Source organism: Triturus cristatus, chromosome 4_1, assembly GCF_964204655.1.
Source record: "Triturus cristatus chromosome 4_1, aTriCri1.1, whole genome shotgun sequence".
NCBI lineage: Eukaryota > Metazoa > Chordata > Amphibia > Caudata > Salamandridae > Triturus > Triturus cristatus.
This window is the reverse complement of record NC_140585.1, coordinates 803,322,883-803,348,865: the sequence shown is the minus strand read 5'-3', so window position 1 is coordinate 803,348,865 and position 25,983 is coordinate 803,322,883. Positions and strand designations below refer to the sequence as shown.

At 46.5% G+C, this 25,983-nt stretch overlaps 1 protein-coding gene across 3 annotated transcripts in view; it reads right to left on the bottom strand.

Moving 5' to 3' along the window:
- Nucleotides 1-25,983, bottom strand: part of TBK1 (TANK binding kinase 1) — a 517,762-nt gene that overhangs the window by 399,513 nt on the left and 92,266 nt on the right. For all 3 annotated transcript variants that reach the window (XM_085653411.1, XM_085653412.1, XM_085653410.1), the window contains exon 3: nt 2,144-2,284. In XM_085653411.1, coding sequence (XP_085509537.1) covers nt 2,144-2,284 — 141 coding nt within the window. The remainder of the gene's footprint in view (nt 1-2,143; nt 2,285-25,983) is intronic.

The window sequence follows — 25,983 nt, the reverse complement described above, 5'->3', positions numbered from 1 at the left end:
TTGTACCTTTAGAGGTTTTGGTTTGAACTCTGCATGCTTCGCAGGTGTCGGTCCTGTGGTCTCTTGGCAGACAGAGGTTGCACACCGGGTGGTTGTCCCTTTGGGGCAACTCATTGTGGCACTCCAGGCAGAAATGGACAGGTGTGTTCTCCATTTCGCTCAGAGCAGAAGGCCCCCTGTACATGCATTCTCGATCCTTTCCTCGACGCAAATTTCACTTCAATGTTTTTTCAGTGTAACTCGGTGGAATCTCTATGTAACTCTCCCTTACTTCGCTGTGGTGATGATCTTCCTTGTTTACAATAAAATTCTGTTTTCCATACTCTTCATCCCCTTGGTTATTGGAGAACCTCAACAATGCTTCCAGACCCAATGGTGCAAAAAAAGAATATGAAGATGGCGACCAAGTGTGGGGGACTTCCAGGGAGGGTGTCCAACGTCAGGAGAGGCTGGAACAAGCACCAAATTGTGGGAATTGTTGACGTCCAACAAAAAACAAGAGAAAAGGAAGAAAGACTACTATACACAAAGTTCTAGACCCCAGCGCTAGATGGTGGAATAATGAACAGCAAATGAATGCAGAAATGAATCATGCTGCAGAACCCAATTATCATCAATTTACCCATGCCCTCTCGCATCAGAACTCTGAATTGACGTGGTCAGACCTCAAGCAGATTTTTTTCTCTCTCAGCGACTTATAGAGTTTGGAACCACATAGCCATGCACATGTGGGAGGTACCCTCCATCCTATATCTAACAGCCTCTTGGGTCAAGGTGCCTCTGCCTACTATTATTTAGGCTTAAAAAGGTGCATGAGATAGCTAGGGCCTATCATTTCCTCATGGCTCAGTTCCAATGACCTCTAACTGGGCTATGTTTATATACATAAATGTATGTAAGGACATATATAAAACGCAAACGTAGCTTTGAAGCAGGGTAAGAACTCAGGAGTATGATCAAGGTTGTTTACACAGAGGCATTTTACCAAAGAGTTCCTATAGGGTAGGGTATTCATTTGCTAGTACAGATGAATCTTCAGCTGCTTTCTCAACTGTAGAAGGGTTGGGGCAGCTCTTATTTTGTTTGAAACACTGCTCCATATCAGTGCTGTCTGTTTTTCAATTTCTTTCGGATTTTTTGCTCCCCTTCAGTGAAGTCCAGGCCCTGAAATAGCCCAGCTCGCTTTCGGTGAGCTCGCTATCGGTGGTTAATTGCCTGTCCAGGTAATTCAGAGGTGACCTACTAGGTGATTCAACTGGTCTTGGCAGGAGGTGCAGCCTGTGAGATTCCTTCAGCTATAAGGTAGTTAGATTTGCTCACACATATGGTGAAGTATGTCAAGGTGTGTAGGATGCCTTTAAAGGGTGATAAAATAGTGTTGAGTAACCAGTGGAGCTAAGCACCAGACTTTGCACCATTTTTCTGAAATATATATTTAAGAGGAAAGGTTTTACTCTTCTCAGAAGTAAAAATTGGCACCCAGCTGTGTTGAATTCACAGGTGATATGCTCTTTGTTTCAGGTACTGCATTCACTTGCCTGAGGTTCCTTGCGATTTCCCACTACAGCCTTCTCTGCACCATTTGATCTCCCACTACTGTCCATCTACCTCTTTGTGGACACCTGCCTTTTTGTCCCATAGCAGCCTTTCCCTGTGGGATTTTCCTTACTCCTTGTGATCCCACACATCCAACACTGCAAGTATCAGCCTCTGCCGTTCTTGTTGTCAGCTTGTAGTCAGCCTCTACCCATAAGAAGGTTTGTATAAGTGAGCAATACATCATGGGAAATGTATAAAAGGGGTAACAATTCATAAAATATACTCTTTAAAAGAGGAGCACTACTCTTGAGCAGAGCTGCTTTATAACTAACTCACCTGTTTATAAAGTAAAGATAAAGGCTTTGTATATAAACAAAATAGTCTCAGGACAAGAAAATCTAACCAAAGAAGAACTACATGAGCAATCTTGAGAGTAGAGTAAATTTGTTGACACAGGCAGTGCCACAATTTAATCAAAAAGTGGAGGACTTGGAAGAATTCTTGGTGGTAATTTGCATTTAAAACATATCAAATCAACTGGGCTTCCCTGCCTTTTAAGTAAACATATTCACACTGCAATTCACAAAACATTTAAACTACTCACCTCTTCTTCAATAGCGAAGAGCTTGACAATATTCTTGTGATTCAGTTTCTTTAACACTTCAAACTCCCGGTCTTGAACATCATGGGGACGCAAGAAGCTCATGCTATTGAACACCTTCACAGCATATAAGTCACCAGTTTTCTTATGAAAGAAAATACTTAATGTTACAAAAGTGAATATGAAAATGTATAAAGCAAAAGGGCAATATTAAATAGAAGCATTGTTTTATCTGCATGCCCCGCTAACATATACATGTCAGCTAAGAGACATGCTCAGGCTGAAGTGATATGTTCTCAATAGCAAGAGAACAGTTCCTAAATGATCAAACCACTGTTTTCATTGGATCTAGAAGTGGATTTTAGCTTGCACATTGTGACAAAGGATATAAGAACTGATACAATTCCAGACAGAAGGGGTGCATATTGCAATAAGTTTATTTTATAATAATTTATATTATTATAAATACATAGTTTAATACAGCACAAACTAGGCCAACAGGGCATCAGAGTGTTTTGCAACTGAATACATAAGGGCATATAACAGCTGAAAAAATAATGAGGCAAACCAAAGGAGGAAAGTACAGTAGAATTAAATAACGTGGAAGAACTATCAAAATATATATATATATATATATATATATACACATATATACACATACATACATACATACACACACATTTGGGGGATTAAATCTGTGACCAATATGCTGTTAAGAATTTTAAGGTTTTCCGGGTAAGATTTAGAAGAAAGACATCATTGATTAAATTTGTGTAGGTTAGTATTGTAAACATGCCATGTGATTTATGAATTTATTGGTCCTCTGATGCATGCAATCAAGTAAACATAGAAAGGGACTTTGCCGATACACGGCATGATGGTATTACAGATACGCCCTGATCTTGATATTATAGGTGATGTTTGCGCAGATATGCCGATACACGGCTGAATTGTAATTAGCGCAATTTATTTATTTAAATCATGAGAATGTCCTGTTTTCATAAATATAATATGTTTAATGAAAATCATTGAAAGTATTATATAGTACTTACATCGCTAGGCCTATTTAGCGTCTGACATTGGGATTTAAAGCACCTTATATAGGTTCCAAGATGGCGCCTGTATTAGAACAGAAAGTGTATGGTCCCTTGTCAATTTCGATGTTGCTTTGATTTGCATCATGTGACCGGATATGGATGATTTTTTAAAATGTCGATGGTTGGCGCCTAATTTTGTAACATTGGAAAAAGGCAGTAGCCGAAACGCGTCATGATATTTATGGACTGCATGGATTAAAAACTCTATCGAATTAAAGACCCCTGTGAGCGCTTTTCCAGATCGTGAAAGGGGAGAAGGAACGAGCGCGCATATTGTACGCGGTTGCACCTCCGCGTTATAGCACCCGTCCGAGAGTGCGTTGGTTTGAGGTGCAGTGGAGCAGGATATATATATATAGATATAGATATATATAGAGAGAGAGACACACTGACACACAAAGTATATGAAGAATGTCTTCTATTGAAGTTCCTTTTCTAGCTCATTTATGGTAAGGGTTTTAATGGCTATAATGACCACTTGTACTAATAGTTGAAACTAGTCATTCCATTATTCCTTGTCCAGGTGTTTTCCTATCCACCACCACCTTTACTGTAGCACGGAGACCACAATCTCCTCTCCACCAGAGGTTACCATCCAGGCCTTTTATTTGTCCCTTTGGAGAGGCAAGTATAATGTAGGTTGGTCTGAGGTACATATTTACTGACCCATTCATCTAGCCAGTAACTCTCCTATCTCTCCATGCAAACAGCCACTTAGTAAGTACAATACATTCACTCAACCAATCCATTCATTCAGCCATCTATCCATCCACCTATTCATCCACCTATTCATCCAAGCACTGGTCAACACTCATCCACCCACTCCACTACACCATTTATACATCTATCCATCAACACTCACCCATCTGGCCTCATCAATCTACTCATTTTCCCTTTCACACAATCGGTCACACACCCATTAAAACACATACACTTGCACATAACAGTTTGACCATATACCTACTCATATGCCCCACACATACATTTACTCATTCACACTCACTCCTCCATCCACTTCCTCAAACCAACCATTTAGCCCTTCATCACCGTTCTTTGAAAAAACATTGATTCACCCACTTAACTTATCAACCTCAACAAACAACTAGCTCACCAATATACAAAACTCATACTTTTCATAGCTGAACACAATATTGTAGGTGAGCCCTTCAGATCTACTCGGGCAGAGAAAGCAAACCTCACTGATCCTCACCCTGTTCTTCAAGCACAAATTTAAACCCATTAAACTCCAATTAAAGTCACTCAGTCTTTAAATATGTGTTTGTGTGGTGGACTTAAATGGTAAGTAGGTCAACTATAACAACAAGCATCACAGAACACCAACCATAGTAGCTGCCCAATCCAAAATTTGCAAATCCCCCCTTTTCTTTTTTTTTTTACAGACTTCAAAAAAACCTCTAAACATATCTAGTCGGACAAAGTCATCCATTCTATTATCATCACAGGCTCTGACCATACAGCTACCAAAACAGAACAAAACTTTAGACAGGCCCCTGAAACTACAAAGCTCTTCAAGAAACCCGCCTCACTCTTATTTCATTAATAACATTCACTACACATCAACTGCTTAGTTTAAGATTGCCTCCCTAAAGATGTAATTGATTTAGATCCCCAAGACAACAGTACCTCAAAAGAGACTAAATAGACCAGCTAATCAATGCATAAAAGATCCATACAAATAAAGGACTATTAAAGGAACCTCCTTTTTCGCAGATGGTTCTGTAGCTTAAATGGAAAATGCTCAGTTAGTAAAAGAGGGCTATAAACTGCAAAGAGTGTCCATCACACTTATGCAGATTAGACTGCCACAATAGGGTTTAAGACAGGTTACTTGTTTGCATTGAGATTATTGCTGAACTGATTAACTAAAACAGTTTCTTCTCATATATATCAACATGTTCTGTACATGACCCACTTGCATATTCTGAACTTTCCAGAGAAGGTCTAAGTAAGTGTGATTAGGATGACCGTGCACACTGGAGTGCTGCCTTGTGGGCCTACCACCGAATTGTTTCACATTTGCGAACAGCCCTTATGTATTATCCTGAGAACCCTGTGGAGTGGGTTATCATGTGTACGTAGATGAAACACAAGTACACAACTGGCTATCTGGGAAGAAATTTAAAAATGGAGTTCCACAAATACAGAATTGGGAGAATCAAAAAGATCTAATCAAACGTTCTGAAGTGGTCTCAAACACAGTGATTATGTTTTATGTCAATAACATCCGAGTGACAAAAAAAGTTGAAAAAACAGTCCTTGAGTCTACTCAGGGTGGCTGACTACGAGAAACCCCTGCAGTCTACAGGTATCCTTATCCAGATTGGTCTGCTGAGTAAAACAATACTATCCGTCAACGGCAAAACCTGCAATTACCACCCTCCCATCCCCCCATAAAAGCATGAGTTGTGAGAGTATCAGTTGGGAACAATATGTTCGAAGTCTCCTTGTTAGGAAAACATCTCAAATTAAAGTGAACGCACTCATGAACAAGAAGACTGAGTAATGGGGAAGACAATGTTTGCATGCAAAGGTTACACAGAGCTGTCCATAGAGATGACTCTATTTAACCTGACTTAAACTTGACCCTCATTTTAGATGCAAGTTGCTTAGAGGAACATCATTAGCATTTCATGTACCTTGAATCTAGAACAAAACGCCGCAAGAAATGCAACACATTAATCAGCTAGAACCTTTCGAAAAGGGCAGTAAACATCTTGTTGATGGGTAATGACTTTATGTGAAATGCTGTTTCAAGTTTATTAATGTTTAGACTCGTCTTTAAAACACAAATACATTAAACTGTTTAAAATGTTTTCATTAAAATTGTCCAGTTACCACATCCCAATTCTTCCAATCCATCTTCTTGTCATACCCCAGTCCACAAACACTTAAATGTACTTCCCCAATACAAACCCTTCTTCCTTAGCCCCTCAAACTCTGAAGTATTTGGATAAATAATCTTAGCTCGAGGCTCCTTACATCACTAACCAAGGCATTATTTTTAAACATTATTGTGATGTTTTGTATCATATTTTATAAAAAAGCATTTTTAAAATCAAGAGCAGAGTTCTGAAATAATGCGATCAATTAAAAAATGTACATTAACATTTTGAAACATCAAGCCCCATGTACAGTTATTCTCTGCATCCAAAAAAACATTACATTTCTCGGCCCTTAGATATCAGACATTCAAAGCCACCCGAAATTTCAATAGTAATAAACGTAAATAGGCATATGGAAGAGCAGATATGTTCAGCAACACCCTCCTATTTTCCCAAGATTTTAATATATAATTTTCAGAGGGTTGGTTCCCTACACCCCACATCAGCCAATCTAGAGTCCCTCCTGCTGGCCATATTTAACTTCCCTCTCGAAAGGTGGGAGGCCTCAGTCACCTTAAATTTCTCCATTTTTGGTGTCCCGCAATGGTACCTAACCTATTTCTGACCAGCACCGCCCACCTTAACTCACTCCTTCCTATTTCAGAAGAACAGAGAACTGCTACCCTCTGTACCTCAGAGGACCAATGTTAATCCCAAAATCAGAGGGTTGCTTAGCGGGCCAAGAAATTCCGGACCTGCAGTTTCCCTTCCAGTCTTAGTGCCAGGCCCATCACACTTTTTGGGAGACCTAGCAGTTTTTTCAAACACCTGTTCTCACATCTCTCCTATCTTCCCTCCATAATTAGGGACAACACCTTTACCCAGTGAAGACACTGAGTGGGGATCATTGCGCTATAGCCTGTTAACAGAAAACCAAGATGGACCACCAATGTATTCTTAAAGAGGACTAGGCCTCCTATAGTTGCTGCTGCCCGGGTCTCAACCAATTATTTATGTAGGGCCCAGTTAAATTTTTTTGTCAGTGTCATACCTTAATATTTGTAGGACAATACGACCTCCACCATCCTATTACCCAGGAACCATTCAAATTGTTTGTATTTTTTTCCCCTAAGGTGATTATTTTTATTTTCCCCAACTTGCCCTCTTGTTTGCCTCATATTAACCATTAAATCTATTCAATTTCCGCTGTAGGCCTACTTGGGCTAAATCTAGTATTGCCAGATCATCTACATAAAGTAGGCCACAGCATATGTCTACCCCCTATTTTAATCGAAAATGACTGAGTAGCAGCCAGCACCCCTGGCAGATCTGCTGAGAACAAAGCAGTGGCCAAGATACAGCCCTGTCTTAACCCATTTCCTAGAGGTATTCTTTCTGAGAGCGCATCGTCAAGGTCAAGCTCCACTTGGGCCCACATTTGAGAATGAAGTTCCTGCAAGATTACCAATAACCATAGGGGAATACCCTGCTGTCGTAATTTAGCTCAGAGTAAACTGCAATCTACCAAATCAAAACCAGAGCTAAATTCAACAAAACAACAAATCAAGCTTCCAGTTGCTTCCTTCACCTTTTATCCCAGGGCCCACAAGCTAAAGCAATGATCTATCATTGGGCACCCCCTTGTTCCACTGGGACTATTTCATTACACTCAATCCAATTCTTTAATAAAATAAGAATGACCTCGGATTACAATTTTGCACCAACATCTAGCAAACCTATCGTTACCAGGTACATCCATCTACCCTTTTTTTAATGTATCAGTTTAATTACTGCACCCTTCCAGCAGGCCGAGTATATACCCAACTTAATTATAACTATAAAAACTTATGAAAAGAATGTTGCCCACCCCATAGGGTTAGACTTGATCACAATTGCCGGGAGATTATTTGGCCCAGCTACTTTAGTCAAATTTAGGGAGGTTATCAAATTGGCTATACACTGGTCAGTTATCCCTCACAGTTATCTCCCTAGCCTTATAATATTGCTTAAAAAGGTTACCCAATAGGTGTCTGAAACCATACATCTTATAGGGGGAAATCACACTGCTACACCCCCATCTGGACTACATTCCAGAATGCTCTTGTATCCTTATCCTGGAGGGTGCTAGTCAGGAGGTTCTAATATGCCTGATAAAAGGCTCCTTATTCCCGACCAGGGCCTCGTAATCCATTTTTTCCAGTTGTAGCCCTCAATCTTATTTGTAGGATGCTTGGAGCGCCTAGCCTTCCTACTTTCCTTAATTCCTTCTGAGCCAGTAAGCACTCCTTATCAAACCACAGTGGTTTAGAAGACCAGTAGGGCTTATCCTTTTTTGCCTCCTTATTACATAACCTTACTATTGAGATTAAACGATTAACTACTTCAGCAATGGTTCTTGAAATATCATTCCAGGACTGATGAACCTGGGTCTCTACCAAACTCCAACTCATTAAGGATTTGCTACTGCGTCAATTGGGCCATATACCTTTCATCTATTCTTGTTGTTAAGAGTTTAGGGGAAAAACTACTTCCAACGGGATCACCCTCTCCCTTGTTAATGGACTTGCAGCTATGATCATTTTTAAGCCCCAGTGGTCACTGCACCTTATTCTTAACACCTCAATCCCTGTGCAGAGGTTAAAGAGCCATGCTTGTATAAACATATCATTTATTGGTAAAAGCTGGTTCCAGTGTAAAAACATTTGGGCTGCTGGCAAATCTCCCATAAAACTGCCATTTAGGCAAACAAATCCTAACACAGAAAGGAGTTTCGCACATATCCCTAACTTTAATTGAATGCACCCTGGAAAACTTGGATTGGGGATACCATCACACTCTAACATATTGGGAACCCCAACGTCTACCTGCACTGGGGCAAGATGATGGTTAAAATCTCCTGACAGGAGAATCGGCAGGGCACACAGGGATTCTGTTAGATAAATCAGATCCTTCTGGAACACCTCCCACCTTTCCTTCCAGGACCAATCCTGATTTATATAAACATTAGCAGCTATTAGGCGACTTTGCTGCAGTCAGCTGTCATATAGACCCAGGAAACACACCAAAAGCCACTCACTACCTGTCTGAATGATTCTTGCACCTTTACTACATTTAGTTGAAATCAAAGTCATAAGGCCACGTCTTACCTGCCAAGGACCTATTTTAGTTCCGTTTTTTCAAACTGCATGAACCCACACTGAAGACTCAGATCACACACGAACCAGGCCTCCAGGAATTATCTCGTTCTTCTCCCATATTTGTGCAAGATCTGTTCTTATTAAGTTCCTCAGCTCGTGAACATTCAAGGATAAAACCCCCAAGCTTGAAGGTGCCGTGACAACCAAGTCCAACCAGTCCCCCACCCCCAACAAGATAAGACTCTCTCCCTATCAAGTCTTAGACGTGCAAATCCATTGCAGAGTGGGATAGGGTCTATCACTCCCTCTCTTTAATGTGCTGGAACGGCTAGCTTTAGTGTACCTCAATCAAAACCGCACCACATGGGATCAGAAAGGAATTACCTTCCCTTCCAATTACCTGATTTTATTGTTCCAGATTTAGGCCACCATGATTTGCCAGGAGAGGCAATTCTGGATGAGGGAACTCTACCTCAATTACAAGTATAATTATTAAGCCATGTTTATTGAGCTCATCACCAGCCTCTAGTACATGGTCTACAAAAACTGGGGAACTAAAATTAACCTTCGTGACGGCTCTACCCGCTTTGGATTGAATAAAGGCTATGTACTCAATATCCCTTGATGTAACCACCTCCAGACCCTAACGGGATGAGAATGCCCTTAATAAACACGACCTATTAAGCGGCTTCAGTTTATTTGTTTTTTTCCCTTTTTGGGTCACCTCCAAGGGATGCCTCTGGGATGCCTGTACCCAGTCTTGAGCTCATGTTATGTCTGGTTGCCAAGAAGCTGGCATTCCTTGGCCCTAAGACTTCTTGGGATTCCTTATTGGCTGCAGGGGAAGCTGTTTTCCTTGAATGCTGTGCAAGGTGTTAGCCCCACTTTTTGGCCAAGAAGCAACCAGCAATTGGGCAGAATCCTCCTTTATCTTACATTTAAACCTTTTAATCACCCCCTTTTTCCTACGAATCTGTCCCTCTGGTCATCCGTTGGCTCTTTGTACAGTACAGCTGTTCTGCTTGGCCTTCAACTGATCTATACTTCTGAGTGAGAGTTCTGAACTTTAAGCCCATACTCCTTTCTTTCCTCACATTTAATGGACTCAAGCGCCAACTCATACACCACCCGTAATTTTGTCTCCTGAGTTTCCAAGCAGGTCCAAAGTTTCCTTTTCCAGGGCTTCTAACAGCTCCTGGGGACCCCCTCACTGGGGAAACCACATATCCTACATTTTCAGAGTCTTGCAATGCAAAGGGCTTAAAATGTTTACCAACAAAGTCCTTTATTGAAACTGTCAGAGATTCTGCTGAAGAATGCGCTTTATCAACCGCAGGGGGTACAATCAGCTCCAGTTCGGATTACTTCATCATGGCGTAGAAACACAAGATCTAACGGGTCTCTTGTTGTTGGTGTATTAATTACCATCCCGCCTGCTTTTCTGCTTTTTACTGTTCTCGGAGGTTTTAAGCCATTTTGTTTTTGGAGGAGGCATTTAAAAACAGTCTAATACTAGACACAAATAATCACCAACCTCAACAATTTGTCACTTCAGCAGGTTGTACTTACCTCCTCCTCTTGCCCTCTGTGACTTAAGCTGTGGTGCGCTGCAGCGCCGCCGCCGCCGCCGCCACCACCACCACCACCACCACCACCACCCCCCATATTCCGCTATTTTTGCGGGCTGTTGGACTACCCAAGGTCCTACCACTTCAGAGGTCTTCAATACTTCCCCCAATTAATTGAACCAGCCCTCACTGGCATCCAAATTAAGCTTCCCACTTCTTGCTGGGCAAACAACATGAGCTCCCAACTCCAGCCAGCTGCCAGCCATGACAGAGGGCTATCTCAGCTCCACATAACGTGTCTGTCTGTTCAGATGGGGAGGCCGTGTGTTGGCAATGTTCCATTCTTTGACCGGCACCACTGATCCTGAGAACCATAATAATACGGTCTCGCAGCGTTTACACTTTTCGGCTGTTTTTCCACATCAGTGAAGAGGAATCGGGCGGGCAGGCAGGAAGGCACAAGCATGGAAAGCTCAGCGCACAGCAGCACACGTCACGTGTCATCAGAAAAGCTGTTCAATGTTCTGCATAGCTGTAGGTCATTAATTAAATGCAGTTTTTCCCTGTGAGAACAGCACAGTACATGCATACATAAATAAACAGTGTCCTTTTCATTTCTAGAGTAGGCGCGTATTCGCTGCTCTGAGACTTGTTGTAGTGGAGTAGGGAATAGAAGCTCCGCCCATATTTGCCATTGGCTTGTCATTGTCCTTCCTAAATGCTGGCTTCTGATTCGTAAATAGGCTTGTAAGTCCCTCCTTAGTACCACTTTCTCTTTATTTGTCACCTCCCACGGCAAGTGGCCCTCTTACTTTGGTTGCTACACTGTACCTGTTATTTAGTCTTTAAGCACTATTTTCTTAATCGAGTTTCTCTTACTGCAGGCACAACGTGTTTTGGTACCATCTTTACAACCCCGCCCTCCCTCCCGTTGTCCGTGCCTTCTTTACACCCTCCCCCCATCCGTGCCTTCTTTACCCCTCCTCCTGTTGTCCGTGCCTTCTGACGGTACTCTATAAACTCAGCAACACATGATGAGCACACGAGTAAGCCTTGAAAGAAATAGACACTTAGAGGCTGCGGCTGTAGGGAGGGCCGGAAAACATCTGACTACTCCCGATTGAGGAAGAGGGGCGTGGTCTTGAGCCCATGCTTTCAGCTCTGAATGGTACCTCTGCTTGCAAGCACTTTGCTGTGAAGTCGGACAGCTTCTGTCAGCCAGCTGCCCCTCTGCTTCCTGTATGGCCCTTCTTTCCTCTTACTCGTAACCCTCACTAGGTGTGGGTAGCATGCGGTGGTTACACCCGGTCCTCCTGTTCCGCTGGGTTGTGACTGGTGGACGCCTGACCCCGGCGACGGCAGGGCTCCCACCCTGCCAGCTCTGCGGCGCCAGTAGCAGAAGTAGCGTCGGTGGAGCCAGGTAAGGGCTGTCCTCCTCTGCAGGATGGACGCAGGAGGGACCGAAGCACAGCTCCTCTGTCCAGTAAGGGAAGTGAGTGGATGACCATGACTTGAGCCACTGCCCGCTGACCAGCCCAAAGGGAGAGGTGGTTGCCATGCGCCTCTCGTGGTACTTGTCGATGGGCCTGTAATAACTTCCGTGGTTTCCGGTTATAGCTAATTCAACTAAATGAACATCTTGGGCTGGCCTCAGACTACAGAAACTGCAGGCATGGCAAGCCTTGGTCATGTCATGGGCGAGCTGGGACCAGGCCGCCTTGGTTTAGGTGAGCACACAATTAAATGATCGGCCTACTTTTTTAATATTGGAGGCTGCAGCATTTATTTTCTCTTTAAATTCCCCCCCCCCCACTCTTTTCGTTTGTCTCACTCACTTTCTCCCTTCCGCCCCTTCTACAGCCTCTTACCTCCATTATCCTGGGTTATTGATTCAGGTTGCCGGAAAAGGGTGCGATTTGTGTTCAAAGGCTGCCTGCTGCTAAGGTGATCACTCAGGACCTGACTGATCTGTGATCACAAAAGGCCCCACCCACTAACACCACCTGAGTAGCAAGGGGTTAGCCAAGGTCAGGAGCAGGAAAGGTGGCAGTGCACAGACCATCCATAACACTGAACATTGCCCTGTTTCTCCTTCAGGTTCGCTCCACAGCCTAAGCTGCTAGGGATCTTCTGATAAAGGTTACAGCTAATATAGCAGCAATACAAATTTTACTTATGAATGAATCATATTCATAAAGCACATAGTTACCCACAGGAGGGTTTTGTGGCACAACTTCGACATAATGAGTACAACCTACAACAGCATCAGACAGCGGAGCAGGCTTTTCATAGATGCCATGGTTTATTGGAGTGCTTATGTGTGACATTTTCATAATTTCAGTGTAATCGTGAGTAACATTCAATGACTGAGTGCCACTTTCTCGCGAGGAAAACTAAAGCAATGAAGACGAGGGAAACAAATATTAGAAACTACACCCATTGGAGCAACGAGAAACTCTAAGAAGATCTTAAAACTGCTGCAAAGCACTAGTAATGGAAGGGCACTAACTGACATGACACACAGACTTATTTTTCCGCCAAACAATGCATAGCACAAAAGCAGCATTGATAAGTTGTCATAATAAAGGTAATTGTGTATATAGCGCCAAGGAAAGGCAAAAGTGTAAAGGTAAGAGAGGGAGAAAATTGAAGTAGGATTAGTAGAGCCGCCAAATTTGCTTTGGCTACGGTGCTTTTTGAGCAATGGCTACATGCACTGATGTCGAGTCACCATAAACCAATTGTAGCATGCCAGCGAAAGTGGTATTGTGTACCATTTGCCTGCATGTGACATCACAGGGTTAACTTCTTTATTAACATTTATTTTCTCTAAAGTCCCAAGAGTGGAAACCAATTTTAAAATGTAGGTCTTGTAGCTCTTCGACAGTGGACATTGCTAACAATGGTTTGAAGTGCATACTTTGAAGTTTAGTAGTCTACCCTTAGTACTGTAGTGCAATGCGTGACATGAGTTTTAGGTATTGCATAATTAGCATGTGGCATGTTTTCTTTTTGAATTTTTGTTTAAATAGTTAATGTCTGCTGAGCTGCCAGGCTGGAGTCAGGCACATTTGTAATGCTTCAAAAGCTGTTCAAATACCTATGTGCACTCGTTGTTGCCATGTTTTTGAGTGAAGTGTTCCAGACAGCACAAGCTGTCTGGTTGCAAAAGACCTATTGTGAATGAACTCAGGGCTTGCATCCCATCCCATCCCATCCTTTCCTTAACAGTCATTAGCTTATTCAATCTCATTTTCTTGCTTCTTATTGGATAGCTTTCCTTCCTTTTTACGATCCCTTTGATTTGCTGATTTGTATACTTCTAATGCTCACATTTAGGGTACTCTTTTCTTATTCATTCATCACTTCAATAGAGTGCTTCTGCTCTCTAGTTTTCTCGTCTTATGCCGCCAAACAGTTGTCAATGTACACCTTTGAGATACTGTAAAATATGTCTGCTTTTCCTCTAACATTTTGAAATGTTTTTAGTTTTTTTTACTTTTTTAAAAACAACAATTTAGAGATTGGCAGATCTGTGCCCACGTTTTAAAGGAGATAGCTGTTGGCTTTACCAATGGTTGCAAACCTTTATGGGTAGTCCGAGAGAAAAAGCAGCAAGCATGGGCTGCATTACTGACAGAGGTAGGAATGAAGAAATGTTTTTGTTTCTTTTACTTTGTTAAAACAATTTAGAAATTGGCAGATCTGTGGGGGAGAGGGGCCTCAGGTGGGCAGTTGTTATAAATGATATGTAGAGGAAAGATCTAGACTTTCAAATCTTTGGGAGGCAAGATGCTTAGTAGCTCTTCATAGAAAAATAGGAAGGGAGTAACACATTTTTGCTGTGACTAAGAAAAAAGATCTACCTCCAGTTGTAACTGGGCGATCACGCTGGGTAGCTGCAATGATTGCTGCCTATGGCAAATCTGTCAAGCAGCAGAATCTAGTTCAAATTCACAAATCTAGAGCAGTCTTGCATCACCTACATATCTACTGCATAAATGGGTTGTTCTTGGACAGAACTCTTTACCCACAACTCCCGCAATGGCGAACCTCTGATTTATGTCAGCTAATACAAAGCAGAGAAAATTGCCCAAACATGTCAAGCCTTATTTTTGAGAGATGAGGGGTTCTGGTGTCTCTAAAGATATCCTGTCCTCCCTTTTTAGGTCGAGCCTGGGCAGTGCATGCGCTGCTCTGCGAGACGTGCTGTATTTAGGTATGTACTTGAAGCTCCGCCCACTTTCTGCCAATCTTTTCAATTGGCTCCTGTTACTGTCCTTTCTAAATTGTTGCTTTTGATTCATGAATAGGCTTAGCAGTCCATCCTTAGTACCACCTTGTCTGCATGTGTACCCTCCCATGAGGACTGGACTTTTTAGGGCTCGCGTCTGCGTTGCAGTGCGCAGCACCGCTCGCACAGCGAGAGCCCTTTTGTATGGGGTTTGTAAAGCTGCTCACACGCTCGTGCGTGCGTTTTGCCTTCCCACAGCTCTATTGGCTTTCGTGTGCTTTTTTAGACCAGCACGCAATTGGGCAAAGGCGGGCACATGTCTCGCCTTTGCTCTGCCCATTCCCGACGATGGCCAGCACACGCAGCAGCACGCGTTCGCCTCGCTGCCGCGCTCCCTCCCCCCCAATCCTCTGCGGTGCGCGCGCACTACTACTTTCGATTCCCGGCCCTGCTCCTCTGTGGTGTGCGCGCACCACTGGTTCATTTTCTCTTCTTGTTGTGTTGTTGCACCTTGCATACACAGTTGTTAGCTATATTTACAGGACTGTGTTACACTCTGAGTAGATATAATTAGTTGTAGTGCTACTGTGGTGGCACCCAGTTACATCGCATTTAATGGCGCATGCTGCGTTCAGTTAAATCCATCATAGTACGGTATCCACCGCAAACACATCGTACTCAAGACCTGTGCACTCCGTGTCCTTTTTCTGGACCTAGGTTCCATAAAAGGCCTCTCCAAGGAGAGACCGGGCTGTAATAACAAGAAAGAGGGTCGGGTTTTTGAAAACACGTCGGAGCGGAGGTCGCCGGAGCAGCCAGCCGTGACGTGAATTCGGTGACCGGCCTCTGACCCGCCTGGGCTTGTTTCTTGTTGAACTCCGTTCCCCAGAGGATACTCGAGGAGTTGTTGAGCTCCTTCCTAAACAGTATGAGATGTACATTCCAGCGATGGCTGGAATTCCGCGCTGATTATTTTGAAGGGGTCACTTCCTGTGATGGTCTGGAGCCAAACGCACCAGCGGGGCCTGTTATGGCGACATGTGCCTACCCCCTGTTCTGAACACTACCCAGCCCCTGCCCTTGCACCCGCCGCTTGCCTGGAGAAGAAAGCGTTACCATGCAGTAGAACAGCAACCGCCATGGTGTGAAATCGATAGGTGGCTGGTACATGCTCGATTAAATGAAACCAGGCTTCGAGTCTCGGCGTGGGCTCAACATCCTGTGATTCTGGGCAAATAACCTAATCTCCCCATGCCTACCAAAAATGAACGTGTTCTTGTGTAATGCGACTGGTGCTCAGGTAAAGCGCTCCAATACCTTCAGGTCGAGTTCACGCTATATAAAAAAAAAACTGCAAAAAAAGTGAACCTCCCGATGGTGCACTGTGATATATCTCTCCCAGGAGTTCTGATGAATCTAGCTATTCTCATTTTCTGGTCGCTGAGGTAATATTGTTCATATTGCTTTCAGTCAGGCAAGTGCAATGTTTCTAAAATGGTAATGCTTTACAGTACACATAGGCTTGCAAAGTGTGCCGTAGTCTAGCATTATCTGTCCTTGAATAATCCCGCCAATCAAAGGCAGTCTCTCAGTTGCTGGCTCTCAGAGTCGATCAATCAGAATTCAGTACAATTTCTGAGCGCTGTACTTTGGTTTGCCAGCAGTGGAGTAGAGCCAAAACAATTCAGAGCGGGCCACTCTTACCTTCCCTGGTTTTATAGAGTCCCTGGTGCTGCTGAAGTAGGACTGCAGCCTGGCCCGATTTTATGCTAGCATCACGAGAATTTTAATGTCCTGGCTGTTGCAGAATTTAGGCGATTTTCCTAATTTTTGTATTTTTCCCCCTTATCAGTGCACACCTTAAACAGTAAATGTGATGGTCAAAGCGCATTAAAATGTGTTCTAGAGCTGCCTTAATGATCATTCACTGACAATTAAACAAAGATAGGCCATATGAAAAATTAATGCAGATAATGTTGCATCTAGTTGTGTCATTACTTGGGCCATTGAACAATCTTAAAACATGAACAAATGCACAATATTTTTCTCTGGGCGCTATAGCAACCATAGCACAGTGGCAATCGTCTTCTCCTGACAACAGTGTTATCTGTGCGTTCCAGCCCTTTGGTTTGGTGATGGTAGGACCACGCTGCGCTCCAGCCCTTGGGTTTGGATGGTAGGACCACGCCGCGCTCCAGCCCTTGGGTTTGGTAATGGTAGGACCACGCCGCGCTCCAGCCCTTGGGTTTGGTGATGGTAGGACCATGCCTCGGATCATTTAAACCTCAGTTTGAAACAGCCAGTGGTATGGGCAGTAAAATGTTCTCTAGCTCTTCAGTGCCTATTAATATAGACAAATCAAAGTAAGAGTGCAGGACCTACTAATATAGGCAAATCACAGCAAGAGTGCATGGACATTTGGGAACCAAGCACAGTTAAATGGGTTCCTGCTATGTTTTAGACAATTGTGTGTCTTGAATGAGGAAGCAATGGTCGCTCCTCAAACCTGGCGGCGTAGGATTTGAAGGCTGTGCAACCTTTTTCAGTAGCCACTTTGCCTGCCAGTGAGTATTTAACATGAAGTTGGAAAGTTTCCTACTAAAAGATACCACCAAACTGGAGGAGAAAACACAGTGGCACAGTGGCGTATGAAATCCTCCACAAACAGTTTTGCAGATGGTAATAGCTCAAAGGGCGAAATTGAAGTGTGAAGACAATCTACACCAAATGATTGCCAATGACAACACCCAGGCTAAAAAACCAGAATGAGTTCCAGAAGTTACTCCAATAAAGGCTGCAAGGACACAGAGTATGTACACAAAAAGAAGTAAAAATCACAGTGGCAAAAAGAGAAGACAAGAGGTCGAGAGAATGCCAGAAAAAAACATATCTAGAAGCATTGTGATGCACAGTTGTGTTGTGAGCAGTTTTTAGGTCGAGCCTAGGCAGTGCATGCGCCGCTCTGTGAGCTATGCTGTACTGGAGTATGTACTTGAAGCCCCACCCACTTCCCGCCCATATTGGTCATTGGCTTGTGTCATTGTCCTATGTAAATGCTGGCTTCTGATTCATTATCAGTCTTCTTAGTCAAACCTTTGTACCGCCTTATCTTCATTTGTAACCTCCCATGAGAGCTGGCTCTTTTACTTCGGTTGTTACACGGTACGCCTTCTTTAGTCTGTAAGCACTAAGGGGCATATCAGCAAGGCGATAGAATTATCGCCGCTTTAGCATCCGTTTTCGGACGAAAAGCGGCGATAATTTTATCGCCCTATCAGCATGGACACGCCAACGCGTGAATCCATGCCTTAGCGCCCGTTTCCAGAATGCCCAGCTTCGCATCTCTAATGAGATGCAAAGTGGGCGTTCCTCCCCAAAATAACTGGAGAAATGTCGCTAACCGACATTTCTCCAATTATCAACCTACACGCTAACAAGCAGAGCGATAAGAAAAGTAGCGCTAACCGTGGTTATCGCTACTTTCCTTACGCCTACTTTTCTTCTGACTTAGCCATGTAATCCAATGGGAGGTGGATTACATTGCTAAATCCACCATGCCCTATCAGCAAGGTATCGCCTGTCGCAGTGCGATTATCGCTGGATTAAGAAGCGATAATCGCACTGTTTCCTAGCTAACGCATGGATTTCTATCACTTTGGAGAAAGGCGTTGCTGATAGCACGCTATCTCCGCGATAGAATCCAGCGATAGCTGGCGATAATTACCCTAGCGCTAAGTGCGCTTAGCGATAATTATCGCCTCGCCTTGCTGATCTGCCCCTAATTTCTTTAATGAGTTTCTCTTACTGCAGGAGGGTCTCTCATGCACAGTTGTCATCTCGGTCTTGTTTATTTAACTCACAGCAAACGGGGAGCCCTTCAGGGGCCATGGGAGACAGAAGGGGGCAACTCAGCGATGCCTTCAAGCAATTGGAATGCAATAGGTCTCACATTTGCGAGAGTTTAAGCTATTGGCATTGTAAATGACACTGCCTTTTATTTATGTTTTAAAAATCAAAACAGAGGAGGAGCCTAGCGCGCAACCAAGATGGCCGCGTAGGTGCGAGGCTCCCGAGGACCTCCGCGACCTCCTACATATATCCTGACAATATCCTGTCCTAGATGAGGGGACTGTGTTGGTGAGCCCGAGCTGAGGTGGCACCCGCTTTCCGCTTCCAAATTGGACCTCGGACTCCGGCGGTAGCACCGATTGAGATTTCCGGCCTTCTCCACGCCGGACCCCGGATTGGAGTTGTGGGGTGATCCGGAGGCAAAGTCAACAACAGCGGCGGGCTGGGCGCGGCGGCTCGCGTACCCCGCACTTTCACTTTCGCTTTTGCACCCTCCTTGCTGTTTCGGCGAGGTTGGGTCGCGGGGCACTGTGAGGTAGTGTGGCCCCGTTGGGGTGCCCTGCCGACCCGCCGGCTGTGACTTGCCCCGTGGCCCTGTGGGTGACCCCCCCCCGGATCCCGTGAACCGGCTTGCCCGCCCTTTACGACGTGCCTGGCACGGCCGTGGGACTGGAACCATGTCCACAAAGCAAGATGGAGATCGGGCAAAGGTGAAATCGACCCGACGTGGCGCAGTCCCCCAGTCTAACAGCATGGACCGCTACACCCTCCAGAAGGGATCTCCCGAGGTGCCGCGTAGGTCCCCTGAGGGCCCGACTGATGCTCCTGCTCTGCCCGCGGACCTGACCCTGCGAGACGTGATGGGCGCCATCGCTGAGATGAAGGCCTCGGTGGGCCAGCGTTTTGATACACTGGCGCAGAAAATCGACTCGGTCCTTGTGGATGTTGGCCTGGTAAGGGCCGATTTATCCAAGACTAATGACCGGGTTGATTCGTTGGCCCACACCACATCGGGCCTCACGACGGATGTGGCAGCCCTCCAAAAGGAGGTGCGCCGGCTTGGCCAGGCGAGCGCGCTGATGGATCGTCGCCTGGAGGATTCTGAGGGTCGGGCCCGGAGGAACAATGTCCGTATTCTCGGGGTGCCTGAGGGACGGGAGGAGGCGGCGGCGGATCTATTCGTGGAGGACCTGATTCTCACCCACCTCCAGCCCCGGGGATTGAGTAAATTCTTCGCGGTGGAGCGGGCCCACAGGGTTCCCGGGGGAAGGCCCAATGCCGGAGCCCCCCCGAGGCCTCTCATCGCCCGGATTTTCAACTTCCGAGACAGAGACGCTATCCTGCAATCCTCCAGACTACAGGGGCCGGTCAGACTCGACAATATGGATATAAATTTTTATCCTGACTTCACCCCAGCGGTCCAAAAGCAGAGACTAAGCTTTCTCGGAGTCAAACGTCGTCTACGGGACCTCAATCTCAAGTACGCTATGCTTTTCCCGGCTAAGCTGCGGGTGGAGTTGGATGGCCGTACGCACTTCTTTGATCGTCCCGAAGCAGCCGGGGACTGGTTAGATACTTTGCCTGGGGATCGGGATCGGGGGGGTGGGGGGGGAGCGGTGGGGGGAGAGGGCCCGCCGGATCAGGACTGAGGGACTAATATTATGCCTCGCTCTGGACAAAATTGATGTCACTTTTGACTGTTCGCCTGTTCGAGTAAGTCTCCTCCTGTGGAGGTCGTGTGGGGTCTCTTGGGGGTTCTCCCTCCTCCTCTGGGGGTTTAGTTAGTTTCACCATCTATGGGGCGACAGGCACACTGCACTTTGGGGGGGCTGTTTGGGCTCATGCAGGGGTGCAGGGAGGGGGGAGTTCTGTTGGGGGGGGGAGTTGGGGTGGGGTGTTGTTGTTCGTTTTTACCACAAGGCTAACCCTTTTCTGTATTGTTTTTAAGGTGCTCTCCGGGGGACGATTGATGGCTCCTGTGTGTTATGGGGGGTAGGGAGTTGACTTTGTTGTCTTGGAACGTTAATGGACTGGGGGATAGGATCAAACGAGGTGTGGTCCTGCAGTATTTGAAACGAATCTCACCCGATGTAGTCTTCCTGCAGGAGACACACCTTATTGGAAACTCTTTTTGTGCCATGAATCGGCGTGGCTATCGTTTGGTGGCCCACTCGGGCTTCACGTCGGGCTCACGGGGTGTGGGCATTATGGTGAAGAACTCGCTCCCGTTGGAAATTGATGAGGTGCGCCATGATGATAGGGGGCGCTATGCTGTTTTAGTGGGGAGAATGGAAGGCAAAGTGGTGGTTTTTGTATCGGTATACGTCCCACCGGGGTTGCAGGCGACCACTTTTGCAGACCTGGGGCGCCTCCTCCTGGGCCTTCCGGGGGGACTCCTAGTGGTTGGGGGGGGACTTCAATGCGGTGGTTTCTGGGACTCTGGATCGTCACCCCCCTAGGGACCTCCCCCGGGCCCAGGCGTGGCTACCTGGCCTCTTGGATACACTGGGATTGGTGGACTGCTGGCGCTTAAAACATCCCACGCAGCAGCAGTACACTTTCCACTCGGGGGCACATGGTAGCCTCTCACGGCTTGATCATGTCCTTGTCCCGGCGGCCTATGCTGGGAGTGTGGGGGAGGTGCGCCATCTGGCGCGGGGTATTTCAGATCACTCCCCGCTCCTGTTCCATTTTGATGTCCTTCCGAGGGGTGAGGGCAGGGTAGTTCCCATCAATGCCTGGTACCTGCGCGACCCCACCATTCGCGCTGCTGTGATTAAATCCCTGCAGCGATACTTTGATGAGAATGTGGGGTCCGTCCCTTCGGCTATCTCCTTGTGGGAAGCCTTCAAGACAGTTCTCAGAGGAGAGGCCCTGTCCCTCATTTCCCATGCCCGGAGGCGTGAGCGGGAGGAGGTTACCCGGGTGGAGGCCGAAATTGCTGAATTGGAGGGTGATTTAGAGGGCGGAGTGACGGATGCTGCACTGCATGTCCTACAACTTAAGCAGGCGGCCTACAGGGCCCTCGTTACGGAGGCGGCCAGGGGCCTCAGTAGGGAGCAGCAGGGGCGACTGTATGATGTGGGTGATAAGGCGGGCAAACTGATAGCGTGGTTGGATAAAAAGGAGAGAGTGAATCGTGTGGTCCCGCTGATTGAGAGGACGGATGGTGTGAGTGTCACCGAGCCAGAAGAAATTGTCTCCTGTTTCGCGGATTATTTCCGCGAGGTGTATTCTCCGGTCTCTCCTTGCTCGGAGGAGGACTCCCATTCCCTGCTTAGAGATATCGCTCTGCCTTCCCTCTCGGAGGAGGACAGGGCGTCACTGGATGCCGCTCCTACATCCGACGAAATTGCCCTCGCCATACGTTTGGTTGCCTCTGGCAAGGCCATGGGCCCAAATGGCATCCCTATCGAGTTATATAAGTTGCGACCGGATGTATTGGCGCCCCACCTCCGCGCGATGTTCCTGGCGGCCCACTCGCTGGGCTCCCTCCCACCGGACCAGCGTCTGGCTACTATCGTGGTGATCCACAAGGAGGGGAGGCCTCGGGACCGGGTCACATCCTATCGGCCTATCTCGCTTTTGAATGCGGAGCCCAAAATTCTCGCCAAGGTGCTGGCCAATCGGCTGGTCGGCGTGGTGGGCGACCTGGTTCACCAAGACCAGTCCGGCTTTATCCCCCATCGCAATACAGCCCTTAATCTGCGGCGCTTGCACGGGGTGCTCGCACGTGTCCCATTCGTGCGGGAGCCGGCCATTTTGGCGTCCTTAGACGCCACTATGGCGTTTGACACGCTTGAGTGGCCATACATTTGGGCGATGCTGGCGAGGTTTGGATTCGGCCCGGGCTTCATCAGTTGGGTCAAATTGTTGTATTCGGGCCCATTGGCGCAGGTGGTGGTGAATGGAAGAGTTTCGGCCCCATTCGAGCTGGGCCGGGGCACGCGACAGGGCTGCCCCTTGTCGCCGCTCCTGTTTGCGCTGGCCTTGGAGCCCCTGGCGGAGTGGCTGCGGTGGCACCCCTCCATCCGTGGACTCCGTTGGACCCCCGAATATGAGGACCGTGTGTCCCTATACGCTGACGACATCCTTTTGTACCTAGCCTCCCCACGTAAGTCACTCATAGTCCTGGTTGATGTTTTACGTTCATTCGGCCGGAACTCAGGCCTTGTCATCAACTGGGCTAAATCATGCGTGTATGTGCTCTCTGGGGAGGCTCCTGTCCTTCCGCGGGGTTGTCCGATTCAGATTGCCTCTCAGGGGTTTCGATACCTGGGTGTCTACATTACTCTGGACCCAGAGGCTCGCTACTAGCGGAACTTGCTTCCCCCTCTCCAGCGCTTGAAGGAGGACGTCGTGCGCTGGCGGCGCCTGCCGCTTTCGCCGCTCGGCCGGGCGGCGTTGTTTAAGATGATGTCGTTGCCACGTTTCTTATACGCTCTCCAGAACACCATGGACCCAGTCCCGGCGTGCTACTTCCGTGAGGTGGAGAGTTTACAGCGCCGCCTGTTCTGGGACGGGAGGCCGCGCATTGCCCTGTCGAAGTTGACGCTCCCATGGTATGACGGGGGGATTGCCCTCCCGGACATTAAACGGTATTACTGGGCCTCCCAGCTAGCTGCAATTAACCATGGCCTCTATGGGCCCGCCTTGAACCCGGCGTTTGAGATGGACAAGATGCTACTGCCCGGTGGCGACTACAATCGAGCGCTCTACTCTGGCGCGCCCGACGCTCGCTTGACGGGACCTACGCGTGTCTGGGTCAGAGTATGGCATGCGGCTAATGCAGCTATGGGGTGGAAGGACCGTTTGACCCGGGCGTCACCGCTGTATGCGTCTGAGCAGTTGGGCTCTCTCTGGACCTCGAAGGGCTTCGCGAAATGGGACATGATAGGTATCAGTAAAGTGGGGGATCTCTGGTCGAGGGGAGGATTTAAAACATTTGAGATGCTGCAGACGGAGTTTCAGTTGCAGGGCAGTGAATACTTTCGATACCTGCAGATCGTCATGCACTGGGCTCCGTCTTCCCAGACGTCGCCTCCATCCCGGAGTCTTCCCCCCTGGAGGATAGAGTGCTAGATGGCCACGTCCCAGACAGTACGATCTCCCTTATTTATAAAAAACTGATTAATGATCGATCGGGCTTGCTGATTGGCCTTCGCGAGGCTTGGGTTGCCGACGGTCTGGAATTGGACGATGAGGACTGGATCTCCGCGGTGGCCTCTCCGAAGGAGGTGGCTATACCGGCTCGCCTTCGCTTCGTCCAGCTCAAGATACTCCACCGGGTCTACATGACGGGGCCAAGGCTTCAGCGCATGGGCTACACTGTGGATGGATTGTGTAAGCGTGGTTGTGGTGCCGTGGCGACCTTCCTGCATATTTTATGGGAATGCCCGAGGGTGGAGCGATTCTGGCGCGGTGTGCACGAGGTCCTGCGAGTGGTTACGCGTGTTGCGCTGCTGCCGGAAGCGAGGAGATGCCTGTTGAATGTGTGGGAACCAACTGACTACTCGGCTCCGCAAACGTGGTGGGTGACTCTGGGATATATGATTGCTAAGCGTGACATTGCGCAACTGTGGGGATCCCAGAACCCCCCCGACGGTGTCGGCCTGGAAAGAGCACATGGACTGGTGCATGTTTCGAGAAAAGGTGGTGTATGTGGCGAGGGGTAAGCCTGCGAAATGGGTGAAAGTGTGGGGCCCCTGGAACGCCTACCGTGGGAGTATTTGCGCGCCACCATTGCTGCCTGCTGCCTCACCAGCCCCGTCCCCTTAGCTGACCCCTTCCCCTAGCCCCGGGCACAGGGTTCCCCCAGTCCTCGTTCTGTTTCCCTTCCCCTCTTTGGACTCCTCTAATAGTTGGGGTTCCCCATTGGGGAGCACGTGCTGCTACTTTCGACTGTAGGGTGGCCTTGTGGGTGTTGTTTTCTTGTTGTTTGCATAAAATGAAACCGCACTGTGACGTATTATGGCTGTGGCCCATGATGTTGATGACTCCTGCTTATGCTCCTTTGTAATGCCAAGGGTTCTATGAACGTATGCCATATGTTTCTGCCATTCCTAGCGGCCGGCCGGAAGGTTGTGGGCCCATAATTGTATATTCTTGAGATTTGTAATAAACGGTTTCAAAAAAAAAAAAAAAATAAATAAAAAAAAATTCAAAACAGAAATAAAAAGCATTGTCATTTACAATGACAATAGCACAAACTCACATAAATGCGAGACCTATTGCATTGCAAATGCTTGTTACTTGTGTTGTTACACGGTGTGTTTTATCTACAGTGTGTGAGTAGTATTTTCTTTTATGTCTTTAATCAAGCTGCTTTTGCAGGCACGACAGGCTCTCCCTAACCCACCCTGTTTTTTCTATGACAGCACGGCACCCGATCATGGATGCCATTATCTTTCAAAGATGCTCCTTTAATGGGGGCCGCATCTTTCTTCATACAAGCCACGTCTTAAAGAAAGGGGCGTGGCCGCAATTAAAGTTAGAGCGCGACATTGGGCGCTTCTACAAAATAAAAAACATTTGTCAACTTGACAAACAAATGCTTTTTTTTTTCTTTTTTAAAGCCTCCCCCATTCCACGCTTTCACTTTAATGGCAGCTGCGCACCTTTCTTTAGATGCAGTTGTCTAAAGAAGTGAAAGCGCGGCATAGGGCGATTTTACAAACAAACATTTGGAATGCAATAGGTCGCACATTTGAGAGAGTTTAAGTTATTTGCATTGTACATGAGAATGCCTTCTATTTACGTTTTAAAAACCCAAAAACATAAATAAAAGGCATTGTCATTTACAATGCCAATAGCTCAAACTCGCATAAATGCGAGACCTATTGCATTGCAAATGCTGGTTTGAATTACTGTAACATCATATACCGAATGCTCCCTAAAATCAACTCAAAAGTGTACAACTGGTCTAAAACTTTGAGAGTGAAATATTCCTTCGCCACTGCTGTTCAATCCCTATCCTCTACTCCCTTTTCTTCAATAACAATCAATCGTACAAAGTATTACATTTATGAACCTCTACCTCACCTACATAGCTATGAATAACTCAATCCATAAATACCTCTAAAATTGTTTCCACAGAGGGCTTGCCCAACCAAATC